At 31.3% G+C, this 12,459-nt stretch overlaps 2 protein-coding genes across 4 annotated transcripts; both read left to right on the top strand.

Annotated features, from left to right (window-relative positions):
* The first annotated feature begins 372 nt into the window (after positions 1–372).
* On the top strand, positions 373–4,786 carry LOC110610024 (2Fe-2S ferredoxin). 2 transcript variants are annotated; one of them, XM_021749892.2, is made up of 10 exons: positions 374–532; positions 721–806; positions 1,101–1,179; positions 1,300–1,340; positions 2,324–2,439; positions 3,231–3,337; positions 3,649–3,697; position 3,737; positions 3,774–3,856; positions 3,940–4,786. In XM_021749892.2, the coding sequence occupies exons 3-10, from the start codon at positions 1,122–1,124 to the stop codon at positions 4,052–4,054; spliced, it is 570 nt and encodes a 189-aa protein (XP_021605584.1). In that variant the 5' UTR covers positions 374–532; positions 721–806; positions 1,101–1,121; the 3' UTR covers positions 4,055–4,786. The 2 variants fall into 2 exon arrangements, 1 of the variants encoding a protein (XP_021605584.1); XR_002487136.2 differs by lacking the exons at positions 3,649–3,697; position 3,737 and having other exon boundaries at positions 373–532; positions 1,295–1,340.
* A 2,990-nt stretch (positions 4,787–7,776) lies between these two features.
* Positions 7,777–10,923, top strand: LOC110609071 (eukaryotic translation initiation factor 5). Of its 2 annotated transcripts, none has more exons than XM_021748395.2 (2): positions 7,777–7,940; positions 8,903–10,923. In XM_021748395.2, the coding sequence occupies exon 2, from the start codon at positions 9,263–9,265 to the stop codon at positions 10,595–10,597; it is 1,335 nt and encodes a 444-aa protein (XP_021604087.1). In that variant the 5' UTR covers positions 7,777–7,940; positions 8,903–9,262; the 3' UTR covers positions 10,598–10,923. The 2 variants fall into 2 exon arrangements, with proteins under 2 accessions (XP_021604087.1, XP_021604088.1); XM_021748396.2 differs by having other exon boundaries at positions 8,869–10,923.
* The last annotated feature ends 1,536 nt before the right edge of the window (positions 10,924–12,459 follow it).

The following is a 12,459-nucleotide window of genomic DNA, read 5'->3' as shown; positions in this document are numbered from 1 at the left end:
TTAATAAATTATAATTAAAAAGAATACTGCTAGTTTAAATTTTCTTATTCACACACAATATAATTATAATATTATAGTTTAAGTAAAATCACTTAGATTAATTTTAGATAAATTTACGTCTAAATAATTACTCTTTTTCTTTTATAATTTTTATTCTTTTTTTTAATTATTTAGAATTATTATTTATTTTTATTTTTTATATTATATTAATATATAAATTAAATATTATTATTTTATTTTATTTTAAAAATTCATTTTATATTTAATAAAATTTAATATTTTTAAAATAAATATAATTAAAAAGTTAATAAAAAAATTGTTTTTTTAATAGGACGAAGAAACAAAGTGGACGGAGGAGTATAATAGTTTGAACAATTTGCAGGACAGAGTAAAAACGTAAAACTGTAAAGAAAACAGACACTCTCTTGCTCTCCCGCAAAGCCAAACCAAAGCATCCTACAATCTCCCACCTTGACAGCTCGCACAATCCGGATCCATCTGTTTGTAACCCTTCTATTTTCTACATTCTTAGGTAAAGTTATCCGAGTCTTTAAGCGATTTAATTCGATTTTATTGCTATCGATTTTGATTTCTTTTTCATTATTTTTGGTTATCTTCTTTGTTTGTTTGGTTGTTTTTCTTAAGAGTTTTGTGGCGTCTCTTCCGATTGAAACTGCTTTTGCTCGATCGGAGATTTGATTTGTTGAGAAATCGTTTTAGGTCTGTCGCCTTAGTGTTGCCTCTCGCCTTGATAACACTGATTGCAAGTTAGATCAAGACTTTGCTCTTGGCTTCTAATAAGAAAGGTTCTCTTTCTGCTATTCTATCTCTCTTTACTTCTTTGTCTTTGGTGGAATAAAATTTACCAATCTGAGTAAGCTTCTGTTTTTCCAATTTCATTTTTGGGGCAGTATTGCAGTTTTGACTGTTATGAGTTATTTGAGCTGCAATTTATGCTAGCATAATAGCTGTACGGATTTGCAGACTGAAGAAACTTTTTATTGGAGGATAATTTCAGTTGCCCTTCTTTTCTCAAGATGTAATATGCGTTCTTATAGTTCCTTTTTTTTTTTTCCTTCTATTTTGTTTGGGGAAAATAGGAGATATTAAGGTGGGCAATTATGCTAGTTGCTAGACTTTCAAGAGTTGGCATTCAGACTGTTAAACAGGGTGCAAGAGGTATGTGCTCATTTCTTATCTGGGTTTAGTATTTGGAATCTGTACCTGCTATCATTTTATTCTCTGTATTGCGACATTGATTCACTCTGTGCACGCATGTGTACATCCTGTGCAGAACAGAATTTATGAGAACACCTTATAGTCAATGTCGACAATCTTGGGTAGGTTCTCTTCTGGATGCAATGAAGGCATCTGCTTTTTTTTTTTTTTCCTTTTTCTTTTTAAATCTGAACTGTGGTGTCAGTAATCAGTGTCGTCTGCTAAATTCTTTTCCGTTGGTGATATAATTTGCATGTTTGAATTCTCATCCAAGTAATTTAGGAATTTTACTAAACATTCATTAATATTGTTAAACTCTATTACTCCTCATGGATGCTTTGGTACATGATTGATTGTGGAGTTTGAAATGGAAGAAGAACCTTTATTGCCTGGCAGTTACATTCCTTTGTATAAGGAAGTGTACAAGCAATTGTTTTTATGATAGATTTGGTCTTGGTTTCAAATGCTGTTTGAGCTGAAGGAGGTTGCTGCAATCATTTTCTTGTGTATTTTAGAATTTGGCCTAGATAGATTCCAAATAGAATGTATTCATGAGAAAAGGACTGTTTCCTGCAATTTTCTTCATAAAGGGACAGGTCAGTTTAGATTATTCATTTTGCGGTGATACTTGGCATTTTAAATTCTATAGAAGGATTTAGTCAGAATTTATGAACCACTTGAAATTGTAGTGGAGAACGTTCACCAAGTTGAGAAAATACTTAAGAGTTTGCAAGCATTTCAAAAGTTAAACTAGAGAAATCTGAATTAATTTGGAAGTGAAAGAATGTGGTATTTGGAAAAGAAGTATGAATTTCTCATTATTCTGGATGATGCAGATATATTGTAAATTTTAATCCTATGCCTACTTGATCAAATTTTAACCTTGCTTCATTTCGCCACCTGAGTCAAGATGCATGTGATTAAATTGTGAATCATTTAAATGCTGAGAACAATGATCAACTTATTCTAATCACACATGATAAACCTGCTTACAAGTTATATATAGATGGGACCATAAGGGACCTTTTTTAGTCTTAAACTAATTTCTATTTATCTCATTATTCTTATTTTTAGATATCCATTGATTAATTAACTTTTAAAACAGTTTGAATTACATCCTGAGCGGAAAGCGTTCCAAGGTACCTTATTTCAGAAGCATTATCTGTTTTCTACCACAACTTCTGGCAGTGATGTAGGGGTTGGAAGCGAAGGAAATGACATGTAAGCTCTTTTGAATTTACAATTTCAGAAAGTGAAGCATTATGAAAAATATTTATATTTTTCTCTCTTTGGGATCTAAGTTAAAAAATAAACCCTCTCAAAACTGCATAATAAAGTCAAATTAGATTCTGAGGAAGTCTAGAATCTCGCAAACAATAATTTCATAGGCTAATTTTCTTTGAAATAGGATAGGTATTAAATCTCCAGAATTTTGCAGTCATGAAGAATGCATAATTTCATACTTATACTACCTTGTTTGGAAGGAAGGTTCAGACTGACGTCCTCTGAAATAACATAAACTTTGACATAATTAAGTGTTTTCTTGAGTAGCAGTAATTTTGGGAGTTTCTCCTGGACTTACCAATCCTCTCCCATTGAGACAGTATACTGAATGTTGCTTGTTTGTTTGGCCAATTGCATCTCTCCAAACTTGAATAAGATCAATCATCCACCAAGGACCTTCTATGCTCACCAGATAAACTGTACAAACAGTTCTGCATCATCTTCTTTTGTGGATGCTTAGTTTGCTTATCAATAACTGATCACTATCCTTGTCTTAAATAATTGGATTCCTAATATTTATAGGATGAAATTTTTTATTGAAATTTGATATGGTAAGCACTGAAGGGATGTGATGCTCATGGTGACACTCATATTATATGAAATTCATAAAATCATCTGCACCTGTCTTCAATTGGATTCTAGAATTCATCATCATCCTTGGTTAAACATGCCATGGCATTTGTCCAATCGTACTTTTTGGTTCTGAACGTCTTTGACAATGTTTTCAGGATATCTGTAACATTTGTGGATAAGGATGGAGAGGAAAAGCACATTAAAGTTCCAGTTGGAATGTCTATGTTGGAAGCTGCTCATGAAAATGATATAGAACTTGAAGGTAATATTGATGCAGTTTTAATTTTGTGTTTTCATCTCTTGAGTCTATTATAATGTTTTATCCTTAATCGTGTCTTATTTTGATAGTAATCCAGTTTTAAAAATTTGGCCCATCATTTGTCTTTTGTTCCCATAAACATGCATCATAACAATATACTCACAGCATATTCCACTTACCTTCCTTTTCCAACAGTGATAGTTTCCCCTTGGTTCTTCTTGTCTTCTTAATATTATAGCTGAAAATAGATGGGTGAAATTACTAGCAAACCGTTACTTCTGTAGTTTAATTGTATAATATTAATGCCATCTCAGGAGGATGCGAAGGCTCACTTGCTTGTTCAACATGTCATGTGATTGTCATGTTATGTAAGTTCATTCTTATATAGGAGCTCCATAACAGTGTGAAGTTAGGCTCTAAAGTTTGAATTTTATGTTAGGATGTGGAACATTACAACAAATTAGAAGACCCAACTGATGAGGAGAATGGCATGTTGGATTTGGCCTTTGGCCTCACAGAAACGTGAGTTTCTTCGACATAAATGTACAAAAATAACTTGATTGCTTGTTTAACCTGGATCAATTTTTGTCCTGTGGATTTTGCAGTTCTAGATTGGGTTGTCAGGTGATTGCAAGGCCTGAACTTGATGGAATTCATTTGGTTATTCCTGCTGCCACGAGAAATTTTGCCGTTGATGGGTTTGTTCCAAAACCTCACTAGCCATGGAGCAACACTGGAACGTGTACGCCGAGTGTAAAGGATGCAATCATATCTCAGTTTTGAAGCTCACATATTGTACTTAACCAACGAGCATCTCCAGTCCTAACCTAATTTATTGATTTTGTCATTGATTATTGCATGCCCGGTGGTTCCAATTTGTGGTCATGGGGTAGCTTAAACTGGATGGAGTGCTGGTTCCCCCCGGTTCTGATTTTAGATAGATTTCAGTTTGGTTCGAGTCTAAATTGAGGCAATCCAACTGGTGAAATCATTTTCCACTTTTTAATTCACATTTTGAGTACGGTTCAGTTCAGGACTAGGGGCCCGAAAACCAGCCCCATAAGCGGTTCAAGACGGATTGCGGAGCTGAATAGTGAACCGTTTTCGAGATTCTAATATTGGCTTTGACTGGATCAGTTGCAAACCAATGCCAGATTCAAACTGGACTTCTGGACTTTGGCTGCGTCTGATTTTACAGAGTGATGTTACAGAGTAGCATGTACAACGGTCGTGTGTTAATCATTGATTGTGGTGGGATTTATATGAGACTCACTATGGTTAATGGTATAATATAATAGTTGCATATACAATAGTTGTATTATAAAATTTCTCTTACACTTTACCTATTATTTCCTTTCATGCATATTGTGTAGGACTGGAATATAAATTACAGTGAATCCAATCAAAACCGAAAGGTTAACAATCGGGGCAGACAAAAATTTGTGGATGCTACTTTCTTAGTCAACTTTTTTATCTTGCAATTCCATAATATTTGCATGCTGCACCTAATTCAGTATTCCTACAGATCACCTAATGAAAATCTCGGGGTAGCTGCTGCACAATTCTTTCAATAGAAAACATGCGCAAAGTTCCTCATGCCATTTCTGCTGACTGAGAGCTGTCCATGTGCAAACTGTTCATCATTGCATTGCATCGCGTCATCCTCCTCTTCAAAACCGTGATTCGACCGGTTGGTTGTTTGCAACCTTACCATATATATTTTACGATTAGATTTAAATAAAAAATCAATTAAATTAAAATATTAAATAATAATAAATTTATTTTTAAATTTTTTTATTTCATTAATGTTTTTAATTTTTACTAATTAAATTTAACTTCTACTTAAAAATATAAATTTATTATTTTAATAATTATCTAATATTTGAATATATTATTTTAATAATATTAATTTTAAAATTAATTTACTTGTATTTTCATTGATTTATATACTTCTTTTTAGATTTTTTACAAACCCCGAAATTAATTTAAATAATAAAATTATCATTTTATTTATCTCTTTATTTAAAAAATTTAATATCACTATATATATATATTATAAGATTTTTTAACTAATTATAAAATTAATTTAATAATAAAATTATCATCTATTAATGGAATTCATTTTTTTTCTAAAAAAAATGCAAATAAAACAATGATTGAGAGTAGAAAAATTAGAAAGTTAACCTCTATTCTCTCTCACTCTAAATAAAATATCCTTTCTTCCAGTTAGTTTGGGGAGAGAGGAAATCTTGCCATTTCAATAATAATCCCTCTCCTTCTCGCACACATCTTTAGTTGTTTTATTCGTTAGCTTCCCTTTTTTTGTTACGTGTTTTTAGTCTCTGAGCTTGAGCTTTTTCTACTTTTTTGTAAGATTTCAGTGTAGAATCAACAGGGTAGCTTGCTTGTGAATTTGTAGCTTCCTTGATGACCTGATTTTGAGCTTTAGGAAGCTCCATTAGTTGGCAGTTAAAGGAGAATACTATTCGGTATGTGTGTATCCCATCCTTTTTCGATTTTATCTGGCACTATCTCCCGTCGGAGCTTTTTCCCAATAGTTGTTGCTTCCCTGCTCCCATTCATTGGACTTTAATTGTTTATATTCATAAAAGACTCTTTGGCGGCCATGACAGGTTGCTTGAAGCGATTAGCTATAAATTCAGATTTATTCAGTCATTTCTATTTATATTTATATTTAGATTTGAATTTAACTTAATGTGTAGCTTTAACTTTATAGGGATTGAATCTTATGTTTTTTTCTTTTTTTTTAATCAAATTAAATATTATAATAACTTTTCAAAAAATTATTTCCGCCATGCATAGTTTTATTATGATGAAACTTGTGTCTTATCAACAACAATTTCCTTAGCTGCAAACTATCGATTTCAGTTTATAATATGTAAGACTCAAAAATTTTGTATAATGTTATGACACTCCTCCTTAATAAATTTCTACAACAATAACAAATTATTAATTAGATATCTTATAAATTACTTTTTCATAGATATCAAAGACATCTAATATTTTTATTGATATTATAGTTAAATTGTTTATTCGAGAAATATTGTCTGTGGATTGAGAGTCATATTCTTTTAATTAAGAATTTTGTTATAACTTTTATGCTGCAGCATGTAATGTGATTTTATTTATTGGCGAAAAAGAAAAATTATGCCAAAAAAGAAATTTTATAATCAGTTGTTTTTTGCCATTTGCCAATTTTCTTGCATTGAATAAAAAAAAAAAAAATCTCACTTCCTATGGTTATTTTACCGTACAAAGCGTGATTAATTAGGCATAAAAAAATTTTCTGGAGTCAACATGCGATCAATTCGATTTAAAATGAAGCTGAACTGAATAAATTGAAAATTAAAATTTTAATATTGATAAAAATTGAATTGAATCGATTTTGATCAGAAATTAAATTAAACTTAATTAATCTGATTTGATTAGATTTAGTTCAATTTGATCTGTTTTATTTTTAATAATTTTTTTTATTTTTTATATTTTATTTTTAATATTTTAAAATTTAATTAAAATATTTTAATTTTAATATAATTTAATTTTTTAATATTATTGAAAATAACATATTATTATAAATAATTGATTCAATTCGATTTTTTTAATTTTTTTTGATTTTCAATTCGATTTTTTAATTTTTTTTATTAAAATTAAATCGAACTGAAATAATCAAAATTTTTAAAATTAAAAATCAAACTGAATTGAATTGAATAAAAAATTAAATTAAAATTTAAAATTAATTTAAATAAATTTTTCTATTTAAACTGAATATTCATCGTCTTATCAAAATGGTAGGTAAATTTAATATAAATAAAATTACTTTTCAAGGATAAAAAGGTCATTTAATAAATTTGGATTCCTGTAGTGTGGGCGTGACAAATTTAACTAGTGAAACAATCTTTACTTTTGATAATTAAATTTTAAAAAATAAAAATTATATTGCTGTGAATTTTGCTACATCCTTTTGGTCATTTAAGTTAAATTACTTTTATTTTATTTATTTTCATATATAAACATGAAATAATAATTTTAACATAAATTTGTCCTGATTTTCTGAAAAAAAAAACGTAAATTTGTCTTATTTAGATTTTAATTATAATTTTCATACATAAATAAGATTGTATTTTAATCATACTGCATAGATTTTTAAAATTTAAGCTATCTACTTAATAAATTATAATTAAAAAGAATACTGCTAGTTTAGATTTTAAAATACACACACAATATAATTATATTTTTATAATTTAAGTAAAATCACTTAGATTAATTAAAGACAAAGTTAAAAGTTGCAGATTTTTCTTTTGAAACTAAAATTTACGTGTAAATAATTACTAATATTTTCAGCAATTTTCAGGGGAGGGCAAAAACGTAAAACTGTCCAAAAAAAATTATTTAAACAGCAGGAGGGAAAAAATAAATGAGAAAAGAAGAAAGGAAATTAAAATTAGGAGGCTGAGTTTGCCCTAAAAACTGACTCTCTCTTGCTCTACCCCAAAGCCAAACCAAAGCATCTTATAATACACCCCCTTGACAGCTCGCACAATCTGAAGCCATCTGTTTGAAACCCTTCTATTTTCTACATTCTTAGGTAAAGTTATCTGAGTCCTTAAGCGATTTAATTCGATTTTATTGCTATCGATTGTGATTTCTTTTTCATTTTTCTTGGTTATCTTCTTTGTATGTTTGGTTGTTTTTCTTAAGAGATTTGTGGCGTCTCTCCCGATTGAAACTGCTTTTGCTCGATCCGAGATTTGATTTGTTGAGAAATCGTTTTAGGTCTCTGTGTATATATATATATATATATATATATATATATATTTTCCGGTTTTAGATTTTTTTAATGTGGGATTTAGCTACGTTGTTGTGATTAATCGATGCGAATTAGATTTGGCTTTTGGTTTGGAGTTTCTACGGATTTGGTTTGTGCTTAGAGTTTTATGATTAGTGGGTTTTGTTTGAAGCTAAAGCCATCATCTGTTTAGCGTAGATTTGTTGAAAGTTAATAATCTATTTGATGTAAATTGTCTTGCGGTCTTACCCATTCACTGTATGGGAGATTGTATAGGTACATACTATGTACACCCATTCGCTAGATGGGGGATTTTTATCTGAATCATCGGTTCATGGCTTGCTTATGTTATTGGGTATAAATGTGAATTTTCTTGCTGTAGGATCATCACAATCATCTGCTTAATAGTTACTTTATCTTTTATCTTTAAGATCTCTGATCTAAAAGTACATGCATAGTACTTCTGTATTTTTATTGGTTTGCTAATGTTCGTTTACATGTTAGTGCTTCTTTAAAAAACAAAACCAAAAAAACTAATGCTTTGTTTAATTAGCTCTGTCTCCCTCTCCCCTATTCCTCTCTCCCTCTTGTTATTATTATTTTGCTAACAAAAAGCAATTATTCCTGATAGTCAAGTCTGCTCTTACTCTTTATCCTATCCTAATGTTCTCTGTGATATTTTGACGTGGTTGGATGGTTGCATCGTTGCGCTGGATTTTTTTCTCAGTTTATTTAAATCATTACTCCACATTTACTATCAGGAAGTTGGCAGTTTTGTCTGCTTTATCTGCAGTTCGTTAAAAGTGGAGCTCGTTAAGTTTGAAGCTTCTTTTATGTCTGAACGGGCCTCTCTCTTCTTGTCATCAATTGGATTACTTGGAGAGTACTGTCCTACGTCTAGAAAAAAGATCAGACTTTCTTCATCTAAGGTTGGCTGCATGCATCTTGGGATATTTGAGGGCCATAGCACAGACTATATAGGTTGCCAGTTTATGTGGCCTTTCCCTTCTGCAAGGAACCTGTCTGCCAAGGGAGAATTTTCTATTATCAGAGAGCACACTGCTGCTGCTGTTTGTCACTTTTGATTAACGTGATATCTGTCCTCCATCAGTAAAGACAAGATGGATTTACAAAATATTGGTGCTTCCAACAGTGATGATGCCTTTTACAGGTATAAGATGCCAAAAATGATAACCAAGATTGAAGGTAGGGGTAATGGCATAAAAACTAACGTGGTTAACATGGTTGATATTGCTAAGGCCTTGGCTAGACCTGCTTCCTACACAACAAAGTACTTTGGTAATGAGCTTGGAGCCCAATCCAAGTTTGACGAAAAGACTGGAACTTCACTTGTGAATGGAGCCCATGACACGCCAAAACTTGCTGGGCTGCTTGAGAACTTCATTAAGAAGTATGTTCAGTGCTACGGCTGTGGGAACCCTGAAACTGAAATAGTTATCACTAAGACACAAATGATCACCCTGAAGTGTGCTGCCTGCGGATTTGTTTCTGATGTTGATATGAGGGATAAGATTACAACATTTATTCTCAAGAACCCACCTGTGCCAAAAAAGGGATCCAAAGACAAGAAGGCAATGAGGAGGGCTGAGAAGGAACGGCTCAAGGAGGGTGAGGCTGCTGATGAGGAGCTGAAGAAGCACAAAAAGGAGACAGCAAAGAAGAAAGGAGGTTCTTCTGGTAGCTCTAAGGATGGTGCTAAAGGTATATCATCCAAGAAGAAAGGCAATGGCTCAGATGAGGATCACTCTCCATCTCACAGCCAGGCTGATGAAAATGACCTAGTGATTGCTGATGATGATGATGATGTCCAGTGGCAAACAGATACTTCTTTGGAGGCAGCTAAACAACGCATCCAGGAGCAGTTGAGTGCCGCAACTGCAGATATGGTAATGCTATCAACAAATGAAGAAAAGGCTAACTCAGCAAAGTCTCCAGAACGTGATGTTAAAGCTCATCAGAATGGCTCTAAGAGCAATGACACCCTAGAAGGCCTTGTTAATGAAATAAAGGGGTATCTGAAAAAGGGTGGTCCTGCAAGCCAGCTGAAATCCTTCTTGAGCTCACTCTCTGGGACACCTCAAGAAGTCATTAATGCTCTGTTTGCTGCCCTCTTTGAAGGCCTTGAAAAAGGTTTTGTCAAGGAGGTGACTAAAAAGAAGAACTACCTGGCAGCAGCAACTCAAGAGGAGGGATCACAGATGCTTTTGTTGCACACGGTTGAGTCTTTCTGTTGTAAGGCAGGCCCTGAGGTAGTTAAAGAGGTACCATTGGCTGTTAAAGTGCTGTATGACAATGATGTGCTGGAAGAGGAGTTTATCCTTGAGTGGTACCAGAAGGGTGTGAGTGGTGGTAACAAAAGCTCACCTGTCTGGAAGAATGTCAAGCCTTTTATTGAATGGCTTCAGAATGCCGAGTCTGAATCAGAAGAGGAGTGACTGCTTGAGGGTTGTTTACTAGGTGTGCTTACAGTCGGTCAGCGTCAGTACCTTCGTAGAATAAAGTTGGTCATAGTGTTGGTCTCTTTCCGCACTTTTTTTTTTTGTTTGTCTGAGGTCCATACTTGATTAAGGGAGAGTAATACTGGGCGTGTTCGGGGTTTTGTGTCGCTTAATGATTTCTTGTTGGATTTCTTGGGTTGGGTATGTCTATCTTTCTTACGTTGTGAGCTTGTCATGTTTTGTCTGGTTTTGCATTTACTAGTTAATTGCCAGTTTGTGTTGGAATTGTTCTTTTGGTGATTAATTGCACTTCTTTACATTTATGATTAGTGTTTCTAATTGTTCGTTGGGTTGCGCTTTTGAGGATGGCAGAACAAGATTACCTCCAATGTGGCTCCTCCTGTTTGATTTATTTTGTTCAATTTTCAGGTGTTTTCCGAGGATTGGTGGATGACAGTCTTGGGGGTAGGATTGAGTCGTCGGTCGCTGATTAAACTGTGAAACCTGTCTGGATGTGAAAAAATTAGGTGAGAGAAAAATAATTTCTAGATATGGCCACTTGATAATTTTTGCGAAGAATAGAAGGGAAAGTAGAAAATTCTGATCAGAAAAAGAATGTTAAGGTATGTTGTCTTTTAGCAATAAAGATACGAAATCTCTTATTTTTTAAATGTATATAACAAAATTATAATTAATCTCTTCCTTTTTATTTTCTTTTTTTTTTAAATTAAAAAATAATTCAATTTTCATTTTATTTTCAATTAACAAATGCCAACTAAATTATAAAATAAAAAATATATGAATATTTCTTCCCTTGTTTATCTTCCCTCTAAAAGTTCTCTTAGCATAGTGAAAGTCGCCTTCACATTAATTAGAGGGTCGTCGTTGGCTAAGGATTTCATTGAGGGCAAAGACTATAAAGGACGTTATCTTGCTTAGCTTTATCTATCTCTAGCATTCTTATCGGAATCTTAGATTTGTGGCATTCAAGAGCCCTGACGAGGAGGAAGGGATGATGGTAAAATCTGCAATGCCGAGGAGAAAAGGAATATAGGGTACTAACCAACTTAGAAAGAAAATGCTAGAGTTGATTGAAGCGGCCAAGAGAAGAGGGAAAATTATTTTTTTTTTTAAATTAAAAGGTTAATTTTTATTTAAAATCACTTAATTTTAATATATTTTTAATTTGATCACTTAACTTTAATTTTTTTATTCAAGCTCCTCAAACTTTAATTTACTTTCAAAACTCTTTTTTTATCTATTACTCTAGGTTTTAAAGTTAATATAAATAAAAAATATTATTTTTCTCTTTTTCTTATTATTCATTTTTTTCTCTCTTTTCTTTTTCATTTTTCTTCTTTTTTTATGTACTTACTTACACAACTTATTAATAATATATTATTTAATTTTCATAATATTTTTATGTTTTATTTTTAAATCACACTAAAAAATTTCTTAATAATAAAAATATTAATTAGATACAATTTTATTTTAAATATTAATAAATATATTATAGATATTAATTTAGATAAATTATAAATGAAATTTAAGTATTTAAGCAATTGTATTGTGCATATTATTTATTAATTTATTTGGAATATATAATATTTGTATATTTAAAATAACAATATAAAATTTTATTAAAAACAAATTATTTAGTAATTGTCATTTCATTTTAAAGGTTAATGAATAAGTTTTTTAAATAGTTATTTACATAATTTTATATGTTTATAATAAAAATTAATTTTAAATAACTATTATTTTATTTTATGAAATAAGATTTTAATATTTAAAATTTAAAAGTAATTTAAAATAATAAATTATAAAAAATAGAATAAAATAGAACTATATATTATATA

This window comes from Manihot esculenta, chromosome 2, assembly GCF_001659605.2.
Source record: "Manihot esculenta cultivar AM560-2 chromosome 2, M.esculenta_v8, whole genome shotgun sequence".
NCBI classification, from domain to species: domain Eukaryota; kingdom Viridiplantae; phylum Streptophyta; class Magnoliopsida; order Malpighiales; family Euphorbiaceae; genus Manihot; species Manihot esculenta.
The sequence above is the reverse complement of the archived record's forward strand: the minus strand, read 5'-3'. Positions and strand labels throughout refer to the sequence as shown.

Coding starts and splice junctions, on each gene's coding strand:
- LOC110610024 (XM_021749892.2), top strand. CDS start 1,122: ATGCTAGTTGCTAGACTTTCAAGAGTTGGCATTCAGACTGTTAAACAG. Junction 1,180..1,299: donor TGTTAAACAGGGTGCAAGAG/GTATGTGCTCAT, acceptor TGTGCAGAACAG/AATTTATGAGAACACCTTAT. Junction 2,440..3,230: donor GGAAGCGAAGGAAATGACAT/GTAAGCTCTTTT, acceptor CAATGTTTTCAG/GATATCTGTAACATTTGTGG.
- LOC110609071 (XM_021748395.2), top strand. CDS start 9,263: ATGGATTTACAAAATATTGGTGCTTCCAACAGTGATGATGCCTTTTAC.